The 25,708-nt window shown below is 39.8% G+C and overlaps 1 protein-coding gene across 2 annotated transcripts in view; it reads left to right on the top strand.

The window, feature by feature from the left end:
- LOC128657374 (gastrula zinc finger protein XlCGF26.1-like) overlaps nucleotides 1-24,914 on the top strand; it is a 66,077-nt gene extending 41,163 nt beyond the window's left edge. For both annotated transcript variants that reach the window (XM_053711702.1, XM_053711701.1), the window contains 3 exons: nucleotides 12,317-12,424; nucleotides 16,052-16,150; nucleotides 23,669-24,914. In XM_053711702.1, coding sequence (XP_053567677.1) covers nucleotides 12,317-12,424; nucleotides 16,052-16,150; nucleotides 23,669-24,708 — 1,247 coding nt within the window. In that variant the 3' untranslated portion in view covers nucleotides 24,709-24,914. The remainder of the gene's footprint in view (nucleotides 1-12,316; nucleotides 12,425-16,051; nucleotides 16,151-23,668) is intronic.
- Nucleotides 24,915-25,708: the final 794 nt, after the last annotated feature.

The raw sequence follows: 25,708 nt of genomic DNA on the forward strand, positions 1-25,708 counted from the left end.
TTTGAGTCCCTTAAACAAGGGGGCGTTAGTGTTTACCTTCTCGAAGTCTGGCTAAATTGTGCTTATGGAACCGGAGGATACACGACTGCGAGCAAAGTTTACAGCCTGCCTGCTGACCCGGCACGCTATCTACGGCTTGGAATACTAACTTTCTCTCCTCCTCATATGCATCACCCAGCTATTTTATGTACTAGAAGTCCGCAACTTTCCCCAACAGGGTCTCAGCCCAGCAGCAGCTTTTTCATTGACCAGCATGGACACTTGATGAGAAGCGGAGTGGGGTAAACATCACCTATTGCAAGACGCTCAATATCGAGTATACTCCTATGAGGGAGACATTTTCCACTACTGAGTCTTGACCCTTAGCTATATATTTTTATTTTATTTTTTATTACTGGATATTGATTGTGTTGTAGTTTTATTAAAAAGATGGCACGCACTAAGTATAAGGAGTAAAGGAATACTACATTGATATAGATTGGTGTATATTATGCGTTGAAAGGCGGGGATTATTGCATTCTATCTGTAGCATGGTTATCAAATGGATAATTGTAGCTTGCCGTGGGGTATAGGGCCCATGCCCATGCGGTAAGACTTTCTAATATATATTCAAATGCCTCTACTTGCTGTTCGGGTTGGCTACTACATTTAATTGTGTAACCATATATAGGAACAGTTTGGTACTATTTTATTGCATAAATTAGTTTTAATGTAAAATGCCCTTAATACATTCCATCATATATACTACGCCATAATTCTTTCTCACCTTCCTGTTCAATATATGCTCACAGGGCCTGAAGAGGTCTTGTCTCAATATACAGTAATCTCATACTCCCCAGCTGTATAATCTATTTTAATGGAAGGCTGTTACTTAAAACTATGGTCATGCAGGTCTGGGTAGGGTTTGAATATTCTATATCTCTGACTAATGCCTTCTTCTTACACATTTTCACTCCCTATAGTTTGGCATTAACTAAGCATATGTATCCCATTAAGCTCGTTCTCTTTAAGGTTTAACTGACCTAGAGTCTCCATGATAATGCCCAGTGTTACTACAGCTTATCTACTCCTCCTATAGTTATTTAAATAATTCCTCCCTGACACACAATGAGCCTTTTAGTTCCTAGGATATATATTTTCGTATATCAATTCACTTTACCACCTCCCCCCCCCTCCCCCCCCCCCCTTTTTTTTTTTTTTACTGTATAGTACTCTGGTTCGTTATGATTAGACCAGGTACTTAATTTGCGGTTCCCTTGTGAATAACCGCAATTACCACCCAGTTATATAAATAACTATTTTCTCTATCTTTAACATTGTCTCTCTCTCTCAGCAATATTGAGTATTCTAACCATTTTATTGAGAGAAAAGAGAGCAAACAAACACTCTTTGATGATATATCCTATCTATTTTTTATCCTTTATCACTCTTCTCCTATTCCCCTCATATAATGTGAGTTTTCTTACATATGCAATGTATATGCTGAGTTTCTTTGTTTCTCAACATAAGCTTGATGTTCATATATATTTTGACAAGTGTGTTTGCTTCATGTTCTACTGTTTATTAATTATTAATGAAACGTTATAATCCCTAAAAGCAAAAAATGTATGAGGTTTGCTTAGTCTTGGGACTCTATGCACGACATACTATTGTCTACTATTGTCTTGACATTAGCAACTATTGTATATTATGTCACCATTAAGTTCAATGTGAGATACCGTTTTTTCTTTTTATGTACCATTTTCCCCTGTAATAAAAACTATTTAAAAAATAAAAAAAAATAAAAAAAGAACTAAGTTACAAAAAATAAAAAAATAATTTACAAACATTAGAAAAATATTACAACAATTTTAAACTAATTACACCTACTCTAAGCCCCCTAATAAAATAACAAAGCCCCCCAAAATAAAAAAATGCCCTACCCTATTCTAAAATAAAAATAGAAAAGCTCTTTTACCTTACCAGCCCTTAAAAGGGCCTTTTGCGGGGCATGCCCCAAAGAAAACAGCTCTTTTGCCTGTAAAAAAAAACATACAATATCCCCCCAACATTACAACCCACCACCCACATACCCCTAATCTAACCCAAACCCCCCTTAAATAAACCTAACACTAAGCCCCTGAAGCTCTCCCTACCTTGTCTTCACCACGCCGGGTATCACCGATCGGTCCAGAGGAGGCTCCGAAGTCTTCATCCAAGCCCAAGCGGGGGCTGAAGAGATCCATCATCGGGCTGAAGTCTTGATCCAAGCGCGGGCTGAAGAGATCCATCATCGGGCTGAAGAGGTCCATCATCGGGCTGAAGTCTTGATCCAAACGCGGGCTGAAGAGATCCATCATCGGGCTGAAGAGGTCCATCATCGGGCTGAAGTCTTCTATCAAGCGGCATCTTCAATCTTCTTTCTTCCGGATCCATCTTCATCCCGCCGACGCGGAACATCCATCCTGGCCGACGAACTCCCGACGAATGACGGTTCCTTTAAGGGACGTCATCCAAGATGGCGTCCCTCGAATTTCGATTGGCTGATAGGATTCTATCAGCCAATCGGAATTAAGGTAGGAAAATTCTGATTGGCTGATGGAATCAGCCAATCAGATTCAAGTTCAATCTGATTGGCTCATCCAATCAGCCAATCGGATTGAACTTGAATCTGATTGGCTGATGGAATCAGCCAATCAGAATTTTCCTACCTTAATTCCGATTGGCTGATAGAATCCTATCAGCCAATCGGAATTTGAGGGACGCCATCTTGGATGACGTCATTTAAAGGAACCATCATTCGTCGGGAAGTCGTCGGCCAGGATGGATGTTCCGCGTCGGCGGGATGAAGATGGATCCGGAAGAAAGAAGATTGAAGATGCCGCTTGATAGAAGACTTCAGCCCGATGATGGACCTCTTCAGTTGGATGATGAATGTCTTCAGCGCCCGCTTGGATCAAGACTTCAGCCCGATGATGGACCTCTTCAGCCGGATGATGGATGTCTTCAGCCCCCGCTTGGGCTTGGATCAAGACTTCAGCCCAATGATGGACCTCTTCAGCCAGATGATGGATGTCTTCAGCCCCCGCTTGGGCTTGGATCAAGACTTCAGCCCGATGATGGACCTCTTCAGCCGGATGATGGATGTCTTCAGCCCCCGCTTGGGCTTGGATGAAGATTTCGGAGCCTCCACTGGACTGATCGGTGATACCCGGCGTGGTGAAGATAAGGTAGGATGATCTTCAGGGGCTTAGTGTTAGGTTTATTTAAGGGGGGTTTGGGTTAGATTAGGGGTATATGGGTGGTGGTTTGTAATGTTGGGGGGGTATTGTATGGGTTTTTTTACAGGCAAAAGAGCTGTTTTCTTTGGGGCATGCCCCGCAAAAGGCCCTTTAAGGGCTGGTAAGGTAAAAGAGCTTTTCTATTTTTATTTTAGAATAGGGTAGGGCATTTTTTTTTATTTTGGGGGGCTTTGTTATTTTATTAGGGGGCTTAGAGTAGGTGTAATTAGCTTAAAATTGTTGTAATATTTTTATGTTTGTAAATTATTTTTTTATTTTTTGTAACTTAGTTCTTTTTTTATTTTTTGTACTTTAGTTAGTTTATTTAATTGTATTTATTTGTAGGTATTTTATGTAATTAATTTATTGATAGTGTAGTGTTAGGTTTAATTGTATTTAATTGTAGGTATTTTATTTAATTAATTTATTGATAGTGTAGTGTTAGGTTTAATTGTAACTTAGGTTAGGATTTATTTTACAGGTAATTTTGTAATTATTTTAACTAGGTAGCTATTAAATAGTTATTAACTATTTAATAGCTATTGTACCTAGTTAAAATAAATACAAAGTTGCCTGTAAAATAAATATTAATCCTAAAATAGCTACAATATAATTATTCGTTATATTGTAGCTATATTAGGGTTTATTTTACAGGTAAGTATTTAGCTTTAAATAGGAATAATTTATTTAATAAGAAATAATTTATTTCGTTAGATATAAATTATATTTAACTTAGGGGGGTGTTAGTGTTAGGGTTAGACTTAGCTTTAGGGGTTAATAAATTTATTAGAGTAGCGGTGAGGTCCGGTCGGCAAATTAGGGGTTAATACTTGAAGTTAGGTGTCGGCGATGTTAGGGAGGGTAGATTAGGGGTTAATGATATTTATTATAGGGTTATTGAGGCGGGAGTAAGGCGGATTAGGGGTTAATAACTTTATTATAGTAGCGGTGAGGTCCGGTCGGCAGATTAGGGGTTAATAATTGTAGGTAGGTGGCGGCGACGTTGGGAGCGGCAGATTAGGGGTTAATAAATATAATATAGGGGTCGTCGGTGTTAGGGGCAGCAGATTAGGGGTACATAGGGGTAATGTAGGTTGCGGCGGTGTGCGGTCGGCAGATTAGGGGTTAAAAAAATTAATAGAGTGGCGGGGATGTGGGGGGACCTCGGTTTAGGGGTGCATAGGTAGTTTATGGGTGTTAGTGTACTTTAGAGCACAGTAGTTAAGAGCTTTATGAACCGGCGTTAGCCCAGAAAGCTCTTAACTCCTGGCTTTTCTCTGCGGCTGGAGTTTTGTCGTTAGATTTCTAACTCTCACTCCAGCCAAGACTCTAAATACCGGCGTTAGAAAGATCCCATTGAAAAGATAGGATACGCAATTGACGTAAGGGGATCTGCGGTATGGAAAAGTTGCGGCTGGAAAGTGAGCGTTAGACCCTTACCTACACGACTCTAAATACCAGCGGTAGCCCAAAACCAGCGTTAGTAGCCCCTAACCCTGGTTTTGACGGCTAACGCAAAACTCTAAATCTAGGCGAATATCAGATAATTTCTTTCATACTCAATAACATCGGATTACTTAAAATAATTTCCTGTGCCTGAATTACATTTATAGAGATAAAGGTAAAATGTACTTAAATTACTTATAAATCATTAGATACTATTGTAACAATCGCAGCAAAACAGTCACATTACGCAGCCTATAAGCAGATAGTATTTAAGACCAGATAGTATACTAAGCATTTCACAGTATGTTTTATATTTATCCTGATTATTATTTTTATTTGCAGGCAGGTTATATAGACTGCATTAGTCAAATTATGCGGGATATACATTTAGTCCTTAATGACAATTTGATTCCGGTTTTATACACACTTGGTTAAGATGCCTATGTTGATATTGAATGCCATGAAACAGTTAACTGTAACTGGTACAATTTTGTAGTATCCACCCCAATATGACTCATCAACCAAACTTGTCAGTAATAGGTCAGTAGGCACATACACGCCTATTGGGGGCGTGACGCAAATAGCCTTAAATAGCCGACTACAGTGCGGCGCATTCACCTTTGAAAAAGCCATTTGATGTGGCGAAACATGTTAGGGACGTTAGGGCAATGGTGAGGAGTCCTAGGAGCTCCTGTGTTTTTAGCAAGCCTTAAGCTTCCGACAAATTACTGTAGTCTACTATAATATATTAACTCTCTATATATATATACTCAGCATATATCTACTAATGATATGAGTGGCAGCCATTAGTTATCTGTACTTTATACCTAATAACAGATACCACTGTGAATGAGTGTGAATGAATGAACATATTAATAACCGAGCGTGATGATATTATCAAGATAAATAACTAACCTGCTCTATACTTTGTTACTGTGGGGATACTTGATATAAGACAGCGCATAGATCATTTGCATTATACGCCGTTACATATGTGAAACCGGACGTTGTGATTCAGTACTAAAGCAAATTAATATATGCATAAGTGTGTGTATAGGATAACCTGTATCGACTGTGTATAACAAGTGACCAATAGAAGCCAGGTAGACGGTACATTTAACCTAATGCATATTCGACTCTGGCAGACACAAATGTGACTAGCATTGTTATCAAAGTTGACATATTATAGTGGCTTATTGAGACGGTATTATTTACACAATACAAACTTTACTACAAATGTGGTATTTTCATTCATCACAATATAACATACTAATCATTCCTTTTTCACGCTGTTGTGTCTGATAGACCTGACGTCACGGGTCAATGTTTGAGTACGAACCAGTGCTTCAAAGGTCACATATGACAGCATATACTTACTATTCTTAACGAGTAACAACGAACAAATAAGGCTTACCGCATATTCAGTATTGTGTAGAAAGACCAAAGCAAATTAATTAGAAGACGCAAGTCTGAATGATAAGACAATATCAACACAATACGGGAGTTGCTTTTAACTTTATTTATAATAAGCACATTTCAGTAGTATACTGTATCTAACATTCTGCAGTCGAAGTAGCCACTTCTGCTATATCAGGCGCCACGGTGCTCCTTTGTCAAACAAATAAGCAAACAACCTATTAGATACACAAAACGAGGCCAGTAAAACAATTTACCATAATTACTAGGTACTGTTAATCAGTTTTAGTATGTATTGATCAAGTTAGACATCTATTACAATATATGATCAATATTAATATAAATTCTTAAGTACCTCCAGTAACGATTACACCTAAATTACTTTGGTATTTAATATCCTCATGAGTAGCCACATAGGTACTTGTTGCTTATTACCTTAAACAAACAGTGAGCTAATAGAGTAATATTATTATATAAGGATATACACCTGGCACAGCATTTCTACTAACTAGACTCGGTTTCTACCTTACCCAAGTTTTAGGATTTGGTTTACAGCTGTCAGCGAGAATAATCTAATTAATAACACCAGTAGTATCATAATCACTATTTTTGCATTGAGCAAGTACAAGTATATAGAGTGCAAACCTAACACACACATTGATATTAGGGATATCATTGATTTGTTGGATATTTGATCTCAACCTTGGATTGGATATTCTGAATATCCACATATAGTGTTGTCGATTGGGCGAGCAACTGGTAACTAGTAGAATTCCACTCAAGTCTCAGTATACTACAGTCGGTCCTTAAGTGTGATTTTAATGTATTATCCTTTTTTATTTTTGACCCCAATAAAAGTTATATTTTAATAATAGTTGAATCCATTAGTCTCTCCTTTTTTATCCTTTGGGATTAACTAGTGATAATTATACAAATTTACTCAAATTGACCTGGGAGTGCTCCAAGTGTATTCTTTTTCCTTCTTTTTGAGTATCAAGTTTCATACACACAGCACCCAAACCCAGCCGTATCAGTTGGCTAGATAAAGGATATACAGGTCTCTTGTACACAAGTAGTGCCATTGGTAATCTTTTTAGTCTATAATAATTTTCTGCTGAATGAAGTTATGTTGCATGTTTATACCCTGTGCCTTCTTGCTACTTTGTGTACTATTATTAGTTCTGTTTTTTTTTAAATCTGGTGTGTGCATAGGGTTAAAGTGAAGGTAAACTTTGATGAATGAAAGCCCGGATTTTAAAAATACCATTAAAAAAAGGGGCACTTTCATTCATCAAAGTTTAGAAAGCAGCCATTTTGTTTAAAAACTTACCTTTCTTCTTTTCACAGCCAGAGCAGCTTCCCCCACCTGGAGATCCTCTCTTCACAAGTCAGCAATGACTAATCCGACTTCCTCTAATCACGGCATGGCCTCATGCAATGACTCTCCTGGGGGTAAAGCCGTCATTGGAGGAAGCCGGATTAGTCATTGCTGATGCGTGAAGAGAGGATCACCGGGTGGGGTAGCTGCTCTGGCTGTGAAAAGAAGAAAGGTAAGTTTTTAAACAAAATGGCTGCTTTCTAAACTTTGATGAATGAAAGTGCCCCTGTTTTTAATAGTATTTTTAAAAACCAGGCTTTCATTCATCAACGTTTACCTTCACTTTAAGGTAATATGATGGTATTTAAAGTGAATGTAAAGTTTCATCAATCAGTGCCCGATTTTTAAAAATACTATTAAAAACAGGGACACTTTCATTGATGAAACTTTACATTGCACCATATTTGTAGAAATACTTACCTTTTACTTCTCCAAAGCCGGATCGCTGATCCCCCCCGCCTGCTTCTTCCTGCTGTACTTACACAGCAATGACAAAACCAACTTCCTCTAATCACAGCGGGGCATCACGAGAAGGACGCTCTGGGGGGGAAGCCATGATTGGAGGAAGCCTGTTTCGTCATTTCTGACGTAAGTACAGAGGAGCTGAGGTGGGGGATCGGCGATCCTGCTTTGGAGAATTAAAAGGTAAGTATTTCTACAAATATGGTGCAATGTAAAGTTTCATCAATGAAAGTGCCCCTGTTTTTAATAGCATTTTTAAAAGCCGGGCACTAATTGATTAAACTTTACATTCACTTTAAAGGACCACTAAATACAGAAGAATTGAATAATTGCCAAATGCATTGTAAAAAGACAATGCAATAGCACTTACTTTGAATTTGAAATGAGCAATAGAATATTTTCTGGCCATCAGCCATTAACAAAATGCATATATGTATATACTGTGTCCTTTTGCACATGCTCAGTAGGATCTGGAGTCTCAGTAAGTTGTTCATATAAAAAGAATGTGCACGTTTTGATAATGGAAGTATAATGAAACTCTTTTTTAAATTGCATTTTCTATCTGAATCATGAATTTAATTTTTATTTTAGTGAAATTTTAAGGAGCCTGGTGACAATTTAGATTAGTTTATAGGGAACCACCAGTGGGGTGTCAGATTCCCACATTGTCATGTCTGCTGTGTGTTTTTAACATTAGATAATAAAGTAATACTTTGTATTGTTTACTGTTGCCTTTTAGCTGTGCCCCCTGCTGAGTGCCTTGGACGTGTACTAGAATCTAGCCGAAACATTGTATTCATACCTGAGTGTAGCCACCAATCAGCAAGCGCTACCCATGGTGCTGAACCAAATATGGGCCGGCTGCTAAGCTTACATTCCTGCTTTTCAAATAAAGAAAAAAAAGTTGCTTAAAATTGCATGCTCTATCTGAACCAACATTTGGGTTTAGGAGCCCTTAAATATAATGTTTACGTGGTGTTGTTGGTCACATCCAGGGAGCACAAAATCAGGGGTTTAATAAGGTTTATAGGCACAGAACTGTGTAGTTACTATAATGTGTATGTGGTGTTGTTGGTCACATACAGGGAGCACTAAATCAGGGGGTTAATAAGGTTTGTAGACACAGAGCGGTGTAGTTACTATAATGTGTATGTGGTATTGTTGGTCACATACAGGGAGCACTAAATCAGGGGTTCAATAAGGTTTATTGGCACAGAGCTGTGTAGTTAGTATAATGTTTATCTGATGTTGTTGCTCACATACAGGGAGCACTTAATCAGGGTGTTAAGGTTTATAGACACAGAGCGGTGTAGTTACTATAATGTGTATGTGGTGTTGGTCACATACAGGGAGCACTAAATCAGGGGTTTAATAAGGTTTATAGGCACAGAGCGGTGTAGTTACTATAATGTGTATGTGGTGTTGTTGGTCACATACAGGGAGCACTAAATCAGGGGGTTAATAAGGTTTATAGACACAGAGCGGTGTAGTTACTATAATGTGTATGTGGTATTGTTAGTCACATACAGGGAGCACTAAATCAGGGGTTTAATAAGGTTTATTGGCACAGAGCTGTGTAGTTAGTATAATGTTTATCTTATGTTGTTGCTCACATACAGGGAGCACTAAATCAGGGGTTTAATAAGGTTTATAGACACAAAGCTGTGTAGTTACTATAATGTGTATGTGGTGTTGTTGGTCACATACACTAGTGCAGAATTATATAACATTATAGCGCCATCTTAATAAATCTAAAGCATTGCGAGATTTTTTTATATCAAAGTTAGACTTACCTGGTCTCCGCTCCAGGCTCTTCTGAGCGGGTCTTGGATTTCAAAAGCGCTTTGTGGGCACGCTGTATAATCACAGCGCGCCCGATTGCGCCATTGAACTGAATGTTGCTCGCTTCTGGTCTGGTAGCGAACTATATTCAGTTCAGTGGCGTGTTCCGGACAACTTTGATATAAAAAATCTTGAAATACTTTAGATTTATAAAGCACTAAATCAGGGGTTTAATACGGTTTATAGGCACAGAGCTGTGTAGTTACTATAATGTGTATGTGGTGTTGCTGGTCACATACAGGAGCACTAAATCAGGGGTTTAATAAGGTTTATAGGCACAGAGCTGTGTAGTTACTATAATGTGTATGTGGTGGTGTTGGTCACATACAAGGAACACTAAATCAGGGGTTTAATAAGGTTTATAGGCACAGAGCTGTGTAGTTACTATAATGTGTATGTGGTGTTGTTGGTCACATACAGGGAGCACTAAATCAGGGGTTTAATAAGGTTTATAGGCACAGAGCTGTGTAGTTACTATAATGTGTATGTGGTGTTGTTGGTCACATACAGGGAGCACTAAATCAAGGGTAACACATTTAAATCTAGTGTTCTAGTAATGTTTCCGTTGTTTCTGTTATGGTCCCCCTGCGGTTTTATTCTGCTGCAGATGTAGCTCATTACTGATTCATCTCATATGAGAATGAAAATGATCCGCATATTCATACTGGTCACTGCCATCTTGAAACTGTCTTATTGTTACGCCCTGTAACAGAAGTTCTGAATACTCACAGATCAGTGATGTTGTGGCCTTTTCACAGCTGTATCGTGTGCTTAGATACAATAAAGAGCGTGAGGTTTACATGTTTGCATTTTTCATACACCGTTCATAAGCTACATAACATATAAAAGTTCACGTGACTAATATAGAGCAATGTAGCCGCTGGAAATAATAAATCTCCTGCTCTGTATGATGCACATTAAACACAAGTGCACAATACAGCTGTCATACAGCCACAACATCACTGATCTGAGCATTTAACACTTTTTCTTTGTCAGCTTCTTCCCATGAAGGTAGACTCAGGAGCACACTCTATATATGGCAGCAATTCTTGTCATGAGAGCATACTGAGGTAGACTCAGGAGCACACTCTATATATGGTAGCAGTACTTGTCATGAGAGCATACTGAGGTAGGCTCAGAGCGCACTCTATATATGGTAGCAGTGCTGTTGAGAGCATACTGAGGTAGGCTCAGAGCGCACTCTATATATGGTAGCAGTGCTGTTGAGAGCATACTGAGGTAGGCTCAGGAGCGCACTCTATATATGTTAGCAGTACTTGTCATGAGAGCATACTGAGGTAGGCTCAGAGCGCACTCTATATATGGTAGCAGTGCTATTGAGAGCATACTGAGGTAGGCACAGAAGCTCACTCTATATATAGCAGCAGTGCTTGTCATGAGAGCATACTAAGGTAGGCTCAGGAGCACACTCTATATATGGCAGCAGTGCTTGTCACGAGAGCATACTGAGGTAGGCTCAGGAGCTTGCTTTATATATCTCAACAGTTCTTGTCATGAGAGCATACTGAAGTAGACTTAGGAGCGCGCTCTATATATGGCAGCAGTGTTTGTCATGAGAGCATACTGAGGTAGGCTCAGGAGCGCACTCTTTTTTTGCAGTGTTTGTAACAACATTATACATATAGTGCTCCAGACGTGCACACTTCTGGGCATATCCATGTATTCTTTCATTAAATGGAGCTAAATTGGAACAAAGGATACCAAGAGAAAACAGGTAAATGTAATAACATAAGAAGCATTGCTTGTTTTTACCCCAGCTGTGTGCGTCTACAGACAACGTCACTGTGTGGAGCACTGAGGCATCTAATATTCTGTTACCGCTGGTTACATAAAGTATGTGCAGAGCTGTTCTGCTGTGTTCTTCTGTGTCCTTTCTTTTTGGTGCTGTTGTATTTTGATGGCGTCTAGCCAGTACTTATGCTCACTGGTATCCGGCTTGTCTGTCCATCCTTTCTGGTGCACACTGCAGGTTCTGTGTAGTTCTGGGTCATCCTTTCCTCCTTTTCTATTGCACTTGTTTTGAACAATCTTTATTTAGCTTTATTAGCTCTTCAGCCTTCTGGGTTTACAGCACACTGACACCTCTATTAGGATCGCCTGCTAGTCCTGTATTTTGGATATCCCAAACCACAACACGTGTGTGCAAAGATACAAAAGGGAAACAGGCAGCAAGCTTTTCCTTTAGGTTTGCTCAGTAACCTTTATGATATCACTCATGTAAAACCTCACATCACACTGGTATAGACTGTTTATATGCAGGGTCTTTTATCAGAGAGCACTATTTACATGATACACACATTTAACGAACAGGAGGATTCCTCAAGGTGTATCAAGGAATTATCTGAATACAAAATTTCTACAATATTCAAAGCTGTTGGTTTATTTGGACCCATAGCTGGTCCCTATTAACTCTTAAGGTGGAGAGATTTTTATGTTATATAAGTTTGTTGTATACCCTGTACTATCAGGTAACTTCCTGCTGTAATTACAGGGCGTCTAGAGGAAAACCCGGGCACTGGGTTATTAAATGTGAAGGAAGAGGATGAGACAGATGACATGAATAGTCATCAGACTGAAATACATTGGTCCCTCCCTGCCGGTGAGTAGTAATACGTGAGAGTCTGCCGGGGCTGTGCACACAGTTACTTACTGCTCTCCCTCCCTGCCGGTGAGTAGTAATACGTGAGAATCTGCCGGGGCTGTGCACACAGTTACTTACTGCTCTCCCTTGTAGTTTACTGTCTGGTTTATAAGCGCAGATAACAAAATGATCTAAAAAAAAAATTACTTTTAAAAAATATTGCAAAGATATAAGGGCTCAAAGATATGTGGTCGCAGGCAAAGGGCTTTAACCCCTTAACGACGCATGTCGTACAGGGTACGTCTTACACAAACTGGTCTTTAAAGACCAGAGACGTACCCTGTACGTCGTTAAGGGTTTCAAGCGACTGGAAGCGATCCTGATCGCTTCCAGCCGCTTTCAAGGTATTGCAGTGATGCCTCAATATTGAGGCATCACTGCAATACCTTTTTAGGCACACCGATGCAGAGAGAGCCACTCTGTGGCCCTCTCTGCATCGGCCAGTGATGGTGCCTGATCGTTGGTGGGTGGGAGCCATTGCAGGGAGGTGGGTGGGTGGCCCATCACTGGGGAACTTCCTTCCGGCTGTTCACTATGCCGGGTGCGCGCGGGAGCGCGCGCTGAAGGTGAGGGGCAGGTGCGCATTCGCGATCGCGCGTGCACGCGCGCGCGATCGCGATCGCGATCTAACACAATTATGTGAATTTTTTTGGGCTGGAAGAGGGTGGTGGGGTGGAGGGGTGATCAAGGAGTGATCTGGGGGGGGGAGGGTGTAGGGTATGGAGGGGGGCAGCTACACTACAGAAAATGTTAGGTTTAAATAAAAAAAAAAAAGTTATTTTGCAAAGTGGGTACTGGCAGACAGCTGCCAGTACCCAAAATGGTTACTAATAGTTAGTGGGGGGAGGGTTAGAGAGCTCTTTGGTGGGGATCAGGCAGGTTGGGGGCTAAGGGGGGGATCCTACACAGCAGAATATCATTATTATTTTTTTAAATAATAAAAAAAACAAATTAAAACTTTTATTTTAGTACTGGCAGACTTTCTGCCAGTACTTAAGATGGCGGGGAAAATTGTGGGGTGGGGGAGGGAAGAGAGCTGTTTGGGAGGGATCAGGGGGTGGGATGTGTCAGGTGGGAGGCTGATTTCTACACTAAAGCTAAAATTAACCCTGCAAGCTCCCTACAAGCTACCTAATTAACCCTGTCACTGCTGGGCATAATACAAGTTTGGTGCGCAGCGGCCTTCTAATTACCAAAAAGCAATGCCAAAGCCATATATGTCTGCTATTTCTGAGCAAAGGGGATCCCAGAGAAGCATTTACAACCATTTGTGCCATAATTGCACAAGCTGTTTGTAAATAATTCCAGTGAGAAACCCAAAGTTAGTGAAAAAGTGAACAATTTTTTTTATTTGATCGCATTCGGCGGTGAAATGGTGGCATGAAACATATCAAAATTGGCCTAGATCAATACTTTGGGTTGTCTACTACACTACCCTAAAGCTAAAATTAACCCTACAAGCTCCATACAAGCTACCTAATTAACCCCTTCACTGCTGGGCCTAATACAAATGTGGTGCGCAGCGGCATTTAGCGGCCTTATAATTACCAAAAAGCAACGCCAAAGCCATATATGTCTGCTATTTCTAAACAAAGGGGATCCCAGAGAAGCATTTACAACCATTTGTGCCATAATTGCACAAGTTGTTTGTAAACAATTTCAGTGAGAAACCTGATATTTGTGAAAAAGTTTGTGAAAAAGTGAACAATTTTATTTATTTGATCGCATTTGGCGGTAAAATGGTGGCATGAAATAGACCAAAATGGGCCTAGATCAATACTTTGGGATGTCTACTAAAAAAAAAATATATACATGTCAAGGGATATTCAGGGATTCCAGACAGATATCAGTGTTCTAATATAACTATCGCTTATTTTGAAAAAAAATGGTTTGGAAATAGCAAAGTGGTATTTGTACTTATTGCCCTATAACTTACAAAAAAAGCAAAGAACATGTAAACATTGGGTATTTCTAAACTCAGGACAAAATTTAGAAACTATTTAGCATGGGTGTTTTTTGGTGGTTGTAGATGTGCAACAGATTTTGGGGGTCAAAGTTAGAAAACGTGTGTTTTTTTTCCATTTTTTCATCATATTTTATAATTTTTTTTATGGTAAATTGTAAAATATGATGAAAATAATGGTGTCTTTAGAAAGTCCATTTAATGGCGAGAAAAACGGTATATAATATGTGTGGGTACAGTAAATGAGTAAGAGGGAAATTACAGCTAAACACAAACACCGCAGAAATGTAAAAATAGCCTTGGTCCTTAAGGGAAAGAAATTGAAAAATGGCCTTGTCCTTAAGGGGTTAACATAGACATACATACATTTACGTGTCTATAGATGGATATGCATGTATATAAATGTCTATATGTGTACATATGTATATGTTTATATATATATGTATTTACAGACATATATACATATATAAACACATAAATACATATGCAGACATATATAGAAGTGCATTGGAGCCCTTTGCAGTTAAACGGACAGTCTACACCAATATTTTTATTGTTTAAAAAGATAGATAATCTCTTCATTACCCATTCCCTAGTTTTGCATAACCAACACAGATATATAAATACACTTTCTACCTCTGTGATTACCTTGTATCTAAGCCTCTGCAAACTGCCCCCTTATTTCAGTTCTTTTGACAGACTTGCATTTTAGCCAATCAGAGCTGGCTCACTGGAACTCCACGTGCGTGAGCACAGTGTTATCTATATGACACACATGAACTAACACCCTCTAGTGGTGAAAAACTGTCAAAATGCCCTGAGAGAAGAGGCGGCCTTCAAGGGCTTAGAAATTAGCATATGAACCTCCTAGGTTTAGCTTTCAACTTAGAATACCAAGTGAACAAAGCAAAATTGGTGATAAAAGTAAATTGGAAAATTGTTTAACATTACATGCCCTATCTGAATCATGAAAGTTTATCTTGGACTAGAATGTCCCTTTAAGTAGATAAAGCATGAAAAATCATATTTATGCAATATTAAAATTTAATAAAGGTTTTAACTATGTATTTCCTGTAAATATTTGTCATTCCAGTTTTCTGCACATTTCAGAATGTTTTATGTATTTCTAAATAGATATTCCTATATATATCTGTATATATCTAAACCTATATATAATCATGTATGGATATAGGTATAGTTATATATTGTACCAAAATATCATCAGATATATGTAGAAATATTTATAACTGAATAAATAGAATATATTTTGTTATGTGATGAACATTGGAATGTGAAAAATTCATATTTTCATGTTCGGTTAGCGCACGTGAGAATATGCTTTGGGGTGTTTTTTTTGTCCATTGACTTACATGGGGGAATATGTGAACGTGTACGCGATATTGTAAAATTCTGCCTTTTGCACTTGGATTAGCGCAGAAGCGTAAACAGTACTTTCAACTCATAATACGAACGCAACCAGACGCGTGCAAAAAGCTTACTGCTAACGCAATTAACACTCTAGCAGGAGCATTAATTAGCGCTCCACTCGTAACCTGGCCCAAACTGTTTTATGGTAAGGTTCTAAAACTAGATATACAACTGAATCTGCTTTATTTGTACAGACAAAGACAACGCTGAGATAGTGAAAGTTGAGATAACAGAAGATCTGTGTGTGACGCTGGGTACCCCAGATGAGGAAACCAGAGACAGTATCAGCTCACGTGAGTGCACGCATATCTTGTGTATGAGGTATGCAGGTTATGGGTGAGTGTGCATGTGTGTTGTCTCTAAGAGATCTGGTTTACATGTAAGTTATAACAAGCAAATGGAGTACAGCACCCAACACTCACAAGACACGGAGAGGGCTTACCAAGCCCAGCACATCAATAAGAAAGAAAGTTCTCCAGCTTGTGATTAACATTGACGACCTTTATTGAGCATACAGGGACCAAATCAGCAACGTTTCGGGCAACAACTTAGCCCTTTCTTCAAGCTTGTGAAAGGGCTAAGTTGTTGCCCGAAACGTTGCTGATTTGGACCCTGTATGCACAATAAAGGTCATCACTGTTCCATAGGCTACCTGTTGTTTGCATAGCAGTGAAACAGCTGAGATGAATATCTGTATTTTCTTTTAAAACTGGGGTAGATATGCTTTAAAATCAGGCTGAAGGAGAGAGATATATTAGCGTCAGATTGGCCTGCAAAAGTTTAAAGGAATGGGGAGGGTATGTCTATGGACATTTGAGCTATGGGTCATTTAAGCAAACACAGGGAAAGTTGAAAATTACAGAGATAAGACAGAGGTATTCATGTAGGGGAATAAACCATTAAACAAAGTACAAAAAAGATATATGGGCCTTAACTGGTTAAACTAACTTTTAACATAATGGTCAGACATACTGGTGATAAAATATGCATTTAAAATTATAGAAACAAACAAAAAAAAAACAACAAAAAAAACCCCAATACATATAGCAATACACACATCAGAAAATAACAGGGTAGGTAAAATTAAATGATACTACTATCTTACATAGGCTGCCTGTTGTTTGCATAGCAGTGGAACAGCTGAGATGAATGTCTGTATTTTCTTTTAAAACTGGGGTAGATATGCTTTAAAATCAGGTTGCAGGTAAGTGTTCTTGTGTGTTGTGTCTCAGGGACACAGGTTGCAGGTGAGTGTGCTTGTGTGTTGTGTCTCAGGGACACAGGTTGCAGGTGAGTGTGCTTGTGTGTTGTGTCTCAGGGACACAGGTTGCAGGTGAGTGTGCTTGTGTGTTGTGTCTCAGGGACACAGGTTGCAGGTGAGTGTGCTTGTGTGTTGTGTCTCAGGGACACAGGTTGCAGGTGAGTGTTCTTGTGTGTTGTGTCTCAGGGACACAGGTTGCAGGTGAGTGTTCTTGTGTGTTGTGTCTCAGGGACACAGGTTGCAGGTGAGTGTGCTTATTTGTTGTGTCTCAGGGACACAGGTTGCAGGTGAGTGTGCTTGTGTGTTGTGTCTCAGGAACACAGGTTGCAGGTGAGTGTGCTTGTGTGTTGTGCCTGGGGGGACACAGGTTGCAGGTGAGTGTGCTTGTGTGTTGTGTCTGAGGGACACAGGTTGCAGGTGAGTGTGCTTGTGTGTTGTGTCTCAGGGACACAGGTTGCAGGTGAGTGTGCATGTGTGTTGTGTCTCAGGGACACAGGTTGCAGGTGAGTGTGCATGTGTGTTGTGTCTCAGGGACACAGGTTGCAGGTGAGTGTGCTTGTGTGTTGTGTCTGAGGGACACAGGTTGCAGGTGAGTGTGCTTGTGTGTTGTGTCTCAGGAACACAGGTTGCAGGTGAGTGTGCTTGTGTGTTGTGTCTGAGGGACACAGGTTGCAGGTGAGTGTGCTTGTGTGTTGTGTCTCAGGAACACAGGTTGCAGGTGAGTGTGCTTGTGTGTTGTGTCTGAGGGACACAGGTTGCAGGTGAGTGTGCTTGTGTGTTGTGTCTCAGGGACACAGGTTGCAGGTGAGTGTGCATGTGTGTTGTGTCTCAGGGACACAGGTTGCAGGTGAGTGTGCTTATTTGTTGTGTCTCAGGAACACAGGTTGCAGGTGAGTGTGCTTGTGTGTTGTGTCTCAGGAACACAGGTTGCAGGTTAGTGTGCATGTGTGTTGTGTCTGAGGGACACAGGTTGCAGGTGAGTGTGCTTGTGTGTTGTGTCTGAGGGACACAGGTTGCAGGTGAGTGTGCTTGTGTGTTGTGTCTGAGGGACACAGGTTGCAGGTGAGTGTGCTTATGTGTTGTGTCTCAGGAACACAGGTTGCAGGTGAGTGTGCTTATGTGTTGTGTCTCAGGAACACAGGTTGCAGGTGAGTGTGCTTGTGTGTTGTGCCTGGGGGGACACAGGTTGCAGGTGAGTGTGCTTGTGTGTTGTGTCTGAGGGACACAGGTTGCAGATGAGTGCGCTTGTGTGTTGTGTCTGAGGGACACAGGTTGCAGGTGAGTGTGCTTGTGTGTTGTGTCTCAGGAACACAGGTTGCAGGTGAGTGTGCTTGTGTGTTGTGTCTCAGGAACACAGGTTGCAGGTGAGTGTGCTTGTGTGTTGTGTCTGAGGGACACAGGTTGCAGGTGAGTGTGCTTGTGTGTTGTGTCTGAGGGACACAGGTTGCAGGTGAGTGTGCTTGTGTGTTGTGTCTGAGGGACACGGGTTGCAGGCGAGTGTGCTTGTGTGTTGTGTCTGAGGGACACAGGTAGCAGGTGAGTGTGCTTGTGTGTTGTGTCGTCTAAGGGACCCAGGTTGCAGGTGAGTGTGCATGTGTGTTGTGTCTGAGGGACACAGGTTGCAAGTGAGTGTGCATATGTGTTGTGTCTGAGGGACACAGGTTGTAGGTGAGTGTGCTTGTGTGTTGTGTCTGAGGGACACAGGTTGCAGGTGAGTGTGCTTGTGTGTTGTGTCTGAGGGACACAGGTTGCAGGTGAGTGTGCTTATGTGTTGTGTCTCAGGAACACAGGTTGCAGGTGAGTGTGCTTGTGTGTTGTGCCTGGGGGGACACAGGTTGCAGGTGAGTGTGCTTGTGTGTTGTGTCTGAGGGACACAGGTTGCAGATGAGTGCGCTTGTGTGTTGTGTCTGAGGGACACAGGTTGCAGGTGAGTGTGCTTGTGTGTTGTGTCTCAGGAACACAGGTTGCAGGTGAGTGTGCTTGTGTGTTGTGTCTCAGGAACACAGGTTGCAGGTGAGTGTGCTTGTGTGTTGTGTCTGAGGGACACAGGTTGCAGGTGAGTGTGCTTGTGTGTTGTGTCTGAGGGACACAGGTTGCAGGTGAGTGTGCTTGTGTGTTGTGTCTGAGGGACACGGGTTGCAGGCGAGTGTGCTTGTGTGTTGTGTCTGAGGGACACAGGTAGCAGGTGAGTGTGCTTGTGTGTTGTGTCGTCTAAGGGACCCAGGTTGCAGGTGAGTGTGCATGTGTGTTGTGTCTGAGGGACACAGGTTGCAAGTGAGTGTGCATATGTGTTGTGTCTGAGGGACACAGGTTGTAGGTGAGTGTGCTTGTGTGTTGTGTCTGAGGGACACAGGTTGCAGGTGAGTGTGCTTGTGTGTTGTGTCTGAGGGACACAGGTTGCAGGTGAGTGTGCTTGTGTGTTGTGTCTGAGGGACACAGGTTGCAGGTGAGTGTGCTTGTGTGTTGTGTCTGAGGGACACAGGTTGCAGGTGAGTGTGCTTGTGTGTTGTGTCTGAGGGACACAGGTTGCAGGTGAGTGTGCTAGTGTGTTGTGTCTCATGAACACAGGTTGCAGGTGAGTGTGCTTGTGTGTTGTGTCTGAGGGACACAGGTTGCAGGTGAGTGTGCTTGTGTGTTGTGTCTGAGGGACACAGGTTGCAGGTGAGTGTGCTTGTGTGTTGTGTCTGAGGGACACAGGTTGCAGGTGAGTGTGCTTGTGTGTTGTGTCTGAGGGACACAGGTTGCAGGGGAGTGTGCTTGTGTGTTGTGTCTGAGGGACACAGGTTGCAGGTGAGTGTGCTTGTGTGTTGTGTCTGAGGGACACAGGTTGGAGGTGAGTGTGCACGTGTGTTGTATCTGAGGGACACAGGTTGCAGGTGAGTGTGCTTGTGTGTTGTGTCTGAGGGACACAGGTTGCAGGTGAGTGTGCTTGTGTGTTGTGTCTGAGGGACACAGGTTGCAGGTGAGTGTGCTTGTGTGTTGTATCTCAGGAACACAGGTTGCAGGTGAGTGTGCTTGTGTGTTGTGTCTGAGGGACACAGGTTGCAGGTGAGTGTGCTTATGTGTTGTTTCTCAGAAACACAGGTTGCAGGTGAGTGTGCTTGTGTGTTGTGTCTGAGGGACACAGGTTGCAGGTGAGTGTGCTTGTGTGTTGTATCTCAGAAACACAGGTTGCAGGTGAGTGTGCTTGTGTGTTGTGTCTGAGGGACACGGGTTGCAGGCGAGTGTGCTTGTGTGTTGTGTCTGAGGGACACAGGTTGCAGGTGAGTGTGCTTGTGTGTTGTGTCTGAGGGACACAGGTTGCAGGTGAGTGTGCTTGTGTGTTGTGTCTGAGGGACACGGTTGCAGGCGAGTGTGCTTGTGTGTGGTGTCTGAGGGACACAGGTAGCAGGTGAGTGTGCTTGTGTGTTGTGTCTGGGGGGACACAGGTTGCAGGTGAGTGTGCACATGTGTTGTGTCTGAGGGACACAGGTTGCAGGTGAGTGTGCTTGTGTGTTGTGTCTGGGGGACACAGGTTGCAGGTGAGTGTGCACGTGTGTTGTGTCTGAGGGACAAAGGTAGCAGGTGAGTGTGCTTGTGTGTTGTGTCTGAGGGACAAAGGTAGCAGGTGAGTGTGCTTGTGTTTTGTGTCTGTGGGACGCAGGTTGAGATTGTAACATAAAATGGTTTATTATGTGTGGTATGCTTTCATTATTTATTTTGTCCCCTTTTCCTGTAATTTAATTCTGAAAATTGTGGGCTTTCTAATTCCCCCAAATTTCTATAAAGTAATGGGAGCTGCTATGTTGAAACCTAGATTTTCCCTTATCTTATCTCTTCTGCTGAGAATAATTAGATAGATAAAAACTGAAGTGTGCAAACAATGGCTGTTACACAGTTACTTTAAAGGAACGGCCTAGTCAATATTAAACTTTCATGATTTAGATAGAACATGCAATTTTAAACAACTTTCCAATTTAATTTAATCATCAAATTTGCTTTGTTCTTTTGGTATTCTTTGTTGAAAGCTAAACCTAGGTAGGCTTATAAGTTAATTTCTAAGCCCTTGAAGGTAGTTCATGTGTGCTATATAGATAACATTGTGCTCACACACGTGGAGTTATTTATGAGTCAGCACGGATTGGCTATAAAATGCAAGACTGTCAGAAGAACTGAGATAAAGGAGCAGTCTGCAGATGCTTAGATACAAGGTAAACACAGAGGTTTACAGAGGTATAGAGTATATTAATATAATCATGTGGGTTATGCAAAACTGGGGAATAGGTAATAAAGGGATTATTTATGTTTATAAACAATAAAAATTCTCGAGTAGACTGTCCCTTTAACATTTTCATAATCCACACAGCCATTGTTTGCACACTTTTATAACTTTCCATAATAGTCTCTGCACAAGAGATTAAATAAAGGACACTTAGGTTTCAACATGGCGGTGCCTTAATGTTTCTGACATCTGTCTGTCATCTCTGTGTTACAAGTTATATGTGTTAAGGTTTTAAATTATCCATGTATATCAGTTATTTATTTATATAAATTATGGTTTAGAAACCCTGTCATGGTTTAGAAGCTTCTATTAAAGGGACATGAAAACCATGTTTTTTTCTTTTATGATTCCGATAGAGCATTTGGTTTAAAAAAGGTTTTTACTCTACTTATATTATTAAATTTGCCTTGGTCTCGTGTTGTTCTTTGTTGAAGAGATATCTAGATAGATAGTGTGCACATGTCTGGCACAATGGGAGGAAAAAGTGCTGCCATCTAGTGCTCTTGCTAATGTATAGCATTCTCACCTGACTGCTGCCATATAGTCCTGCAGACACATGCATGCTCCTGAGTTTTACCTGCATGCTTTTCAACAAAGGATACCAAGAGAATTATTTTTTTATAATTAAAATAAATTTGAAAGTTATTTAAAACTGCGTGCTCTATCTGATAAAAAATGTGGGTTTTATGTCCCTTGAAAGAATGTGTAATGCATTTGCTTCTATAAATGTTGTTTCCAGATCTGTGATCTATAGTGTCATAAAAAACTCACTTTTTTTCTACTGCTAATACCTCTCCATGTCCTCCTCAATGCAGTAGAATTGCATAATTAACATGTGCAAAATAAAAAGACAATACAATAACACTTTCTCTGTATTTCAAATAAGCAGTAGATTTTTTTCTGGCATATATTTATTTTTTTTTCTCTCATTTTCTGGCCCCCTGTATCATATGACAGCCTTCAGCCAATCACAGACTAGTATATGTATACACTGTAAGCTCGTGCACATGCTCAGTATGATCATGTTCCCCAGAAAGTGTGTATATAAAAAGACTGCGCAAAATGTATTAATAGAAGTAAATTGGAAAGTGTCTTAAAACTGCATGCTCTATCTGAAAATTCTCTAGTTTAATTTCTCTTGTGTTTCTGATAATAAAGTCTAATTAAATCAGTAATCCGTTTTTTTTTAATCCTAAATACATATTTTTTATTTAGATACCAGTCATTTTGTTCTTCCTGTTTTATTTATTTGCTTTCAGAAATGTCAGCACTGTTGCAAATGTTTCTAATGTGTACAAATTCACATTCTCATTAACATCCATTAGCAATATTACTGAAAACTGTATTAAGCACAACAGGTACGCGCTACCATGTACTGCCGCTGCTTATTCATTTAAACTTTCGACTATGTGTATATTAACTGAGATTGTAACTAGAATCAAATCTGAAATTGGACTACCCGTGGGCTAGATTAATCCCCAGCACCATCATTGTTTAGAAAATGGGCTCTGCCACTTGGGAAGATGCTTTAATTTTTGCTCCCTGAACAGCCACACCTCTCCCCTTTGCATTGCCTGCACTTCTACACAGACACATATTTATTTTTTCTAGCTTCTTTGTATCCTTGTAGCAGGCATATTTTGTTCTTTCTTCCCACCATGTCTTGTAGAATGTGTGGCTGACTCAGAATTAATGGTCAGTTTTATTCCTTTGTATGTTACAGAAAAGTAAATGCATAAACTACTGCTGTGTGTGTGGATTACAGCTGTGATTTGAGTAATTCATTGTCCATGTGCGTTAGGGCAAGCAGGGGTTAGATCACTGTTGTGGGATAACAAAGCAACCAAACAGTTAAATAACTACTATGAGTGTGATCAGTTCAATTTCCCCTTCACAACCTATGTAGTGACAAACTTTTAAATAACTGCTGTGAGTACGGATTGCAGCAGTGTTTTAAAGGGACATAAATCTGTAACAACATCGGAAATCAAAGTAGAGTAACTTAAGTTTTTAACACAATTGTTATTTAGAGGTACCTTGTTATTTTAAAACATTTGTCCTGTTTGTTAGCGTGGTCCTGCTTATTCATATACAAGTGTCAGAGGAATTGTAGAGTGCATACGCCAAGATAAGTTATGTCCACACACATACAATTTGGGATTACAAGAGTCTCTAAAATATTCCCTATTATACAGTAAACTGCCCTATTCAGAATAGTTAAAGTGTTTTCAAAATAAATGAATAAATATTAATTCCAAATATTAATTCCATTGAATTTCTCTTCAACAGGTAGCTTCACAAACTACAATAATCCTAGTCATGATCAGAGTGCAGATGCTTCTTTCAATCTTCTTCAGTATCAAAGAAGCCATGTAGGAAATGTATGTCCTGAATGTGGGAAATGTTTTACCAAGAAACCACAACTTACTAACCATCTGAAAATTCATACAGCAGCAAAAAAAGTGTTTTCATGTTCGGAATGTGGGAAATGTTTTACTCGGAAATCAGTTCTTATTAATCATCAGACAATTCATACAAGAAATAAAGCATTTTCATGTTTTGAATGTGGGAAATGTTTTATGTGGAAATCCTCTCTTTGGAATCATCTGAAAATTCATTCAGGAGAGAAAGAATTTTCATGTTCTGAATGTGGAAAATGTTTTTCCAAGAAATCATATCTTATTGAACATCTTAAAATCCATACAGGAGAGAAAGCATGTTTATGTATTGAATGTGGGAAATGTTTTACTCAGAGATCAAATCTTATCACTCATCAGAAAATTCATACAATGGAAAAAGCATTTTCATGTTCTGAATGTGGGAAATGTTTTACTCAGAAATCAACGCTTAGTAATCATCAGAAAATTCATACAGGGGAGAAAGTATTTTCATGTACTGAATGTGGGAAATGTTTTACTCTGAAATCTCATCTTATAAATCATCAGAAAATTCACACAGGAGAGAAAGCATTATCATGTTCTAAATGTGGTAAACATTTTACTCTGAAATCAACTCTTATTACTCATCAGCAAATTCATACAGAAAAGAAAGCATTTTCATGTTCTGAATGTGGGAAATGTTTTACCTGGAAATCAACTCTTACTGCCCATCTGAAAATGCATACAGGAGAGAAAGGATTTTCATGTTCTGAATGTGGTAAATGTTTTACTCGGAAATCAAATCTTATTAATCATCAGAAAGTTCATACGGAAGAGAAAGCATTTTTAAGTTCTGAATATGGAAAAAGTTTTATTCAGAAATCAACTCTAATTTCTCATGAGAAAATTCACATTAAAGAAAATCAGGGAAATCATAGCTCAATCTTGTAAGTACAGAGAGTGATACATAATCATCATCCATACAATACCTAGAGTGCTGATGATGACCACATATCATACTATGGGGGCATGCTTTTGAGGCCCCTCTGCACCTTATCCATGGTTATGAGTTGGCCTACTGTGTTCATTATCCCTGGAGATAAGTGATCATAGGGAAAAAAATTATATATATATATATATATATATATATATATATATATATATATATATATATATATGTGTGTACCAAAGGCCCTATTTATTGCTAGCCTCTTCTTTGGTGAGGGCATTCTAGTCAGGTGATCACTAAGGTGACAGTATTTTACTTGCTGGAATTTAAGCTCCTATGTTAACATCAAAAGGTTGTCAAAAGCTCGTATCTGGATTAGGATAACTCCTATGGCTGCATAAAATGATTGTGCTGAAATACAAAAAAAAAATTTGATTTTCAATTGCTAATTTCCAAAGAAATACTAAATTAGTTTCAATTTCTTTCTAATTTTTTAGGAACGTTACCTAATGCATTTATTGATCCACAAATGTTTGACTATAGAGGTGAGAAAACTCACCTACAACAACTTTGTTTATTAAGATTGTTATTTTTTTTTTATTTTTCGCACCTTTTGTTGTAGATTTCTCCCATGTATATTTTTATCAGTGGTATAGTTTGAAACAATATATAGTTTAAAATTGACTTCCAGTAGTGCTTACATGTAAGCAGCATCTAGAAGCTCCTAGACGGCTCAGCACAGGGGTGTGAAATGGTTCAACAGCTAAGGGGTGAAATGTACTTTAAACACTTTGACGTTGTATTATAATATATGCATATTAAAACTTCTTTGCAATATACTTTCAGTGATTATTTTTTTTGTCCCCTTTTCCTTTAATGTAACTCTGAAAATTGTTGGCTTTAAAATTCCCATGAGTTTCTATAAAGCAATTGGAGCCATCATGCTAAAACCTATGTCTCTCTTTTCTAATCTCTTCTGCTTAGGAAAATTAGGGACAGATA

The sequence above is a fragment of the Bombina bombina genome, chromosome 4, assembly GCF_027579735.1.
Source record: "Bombina bombina isolate aBomBom1 chromosome 4, aBomBom1.pri, whole genome shotgun sequence".
Taxonomy (NCBI): domain Eukaryota; kingdom Metazoa; phylum Chordata; class Amphibia; order Anura; family Bombinatoridae; genus Bombina; species Bombina bombina.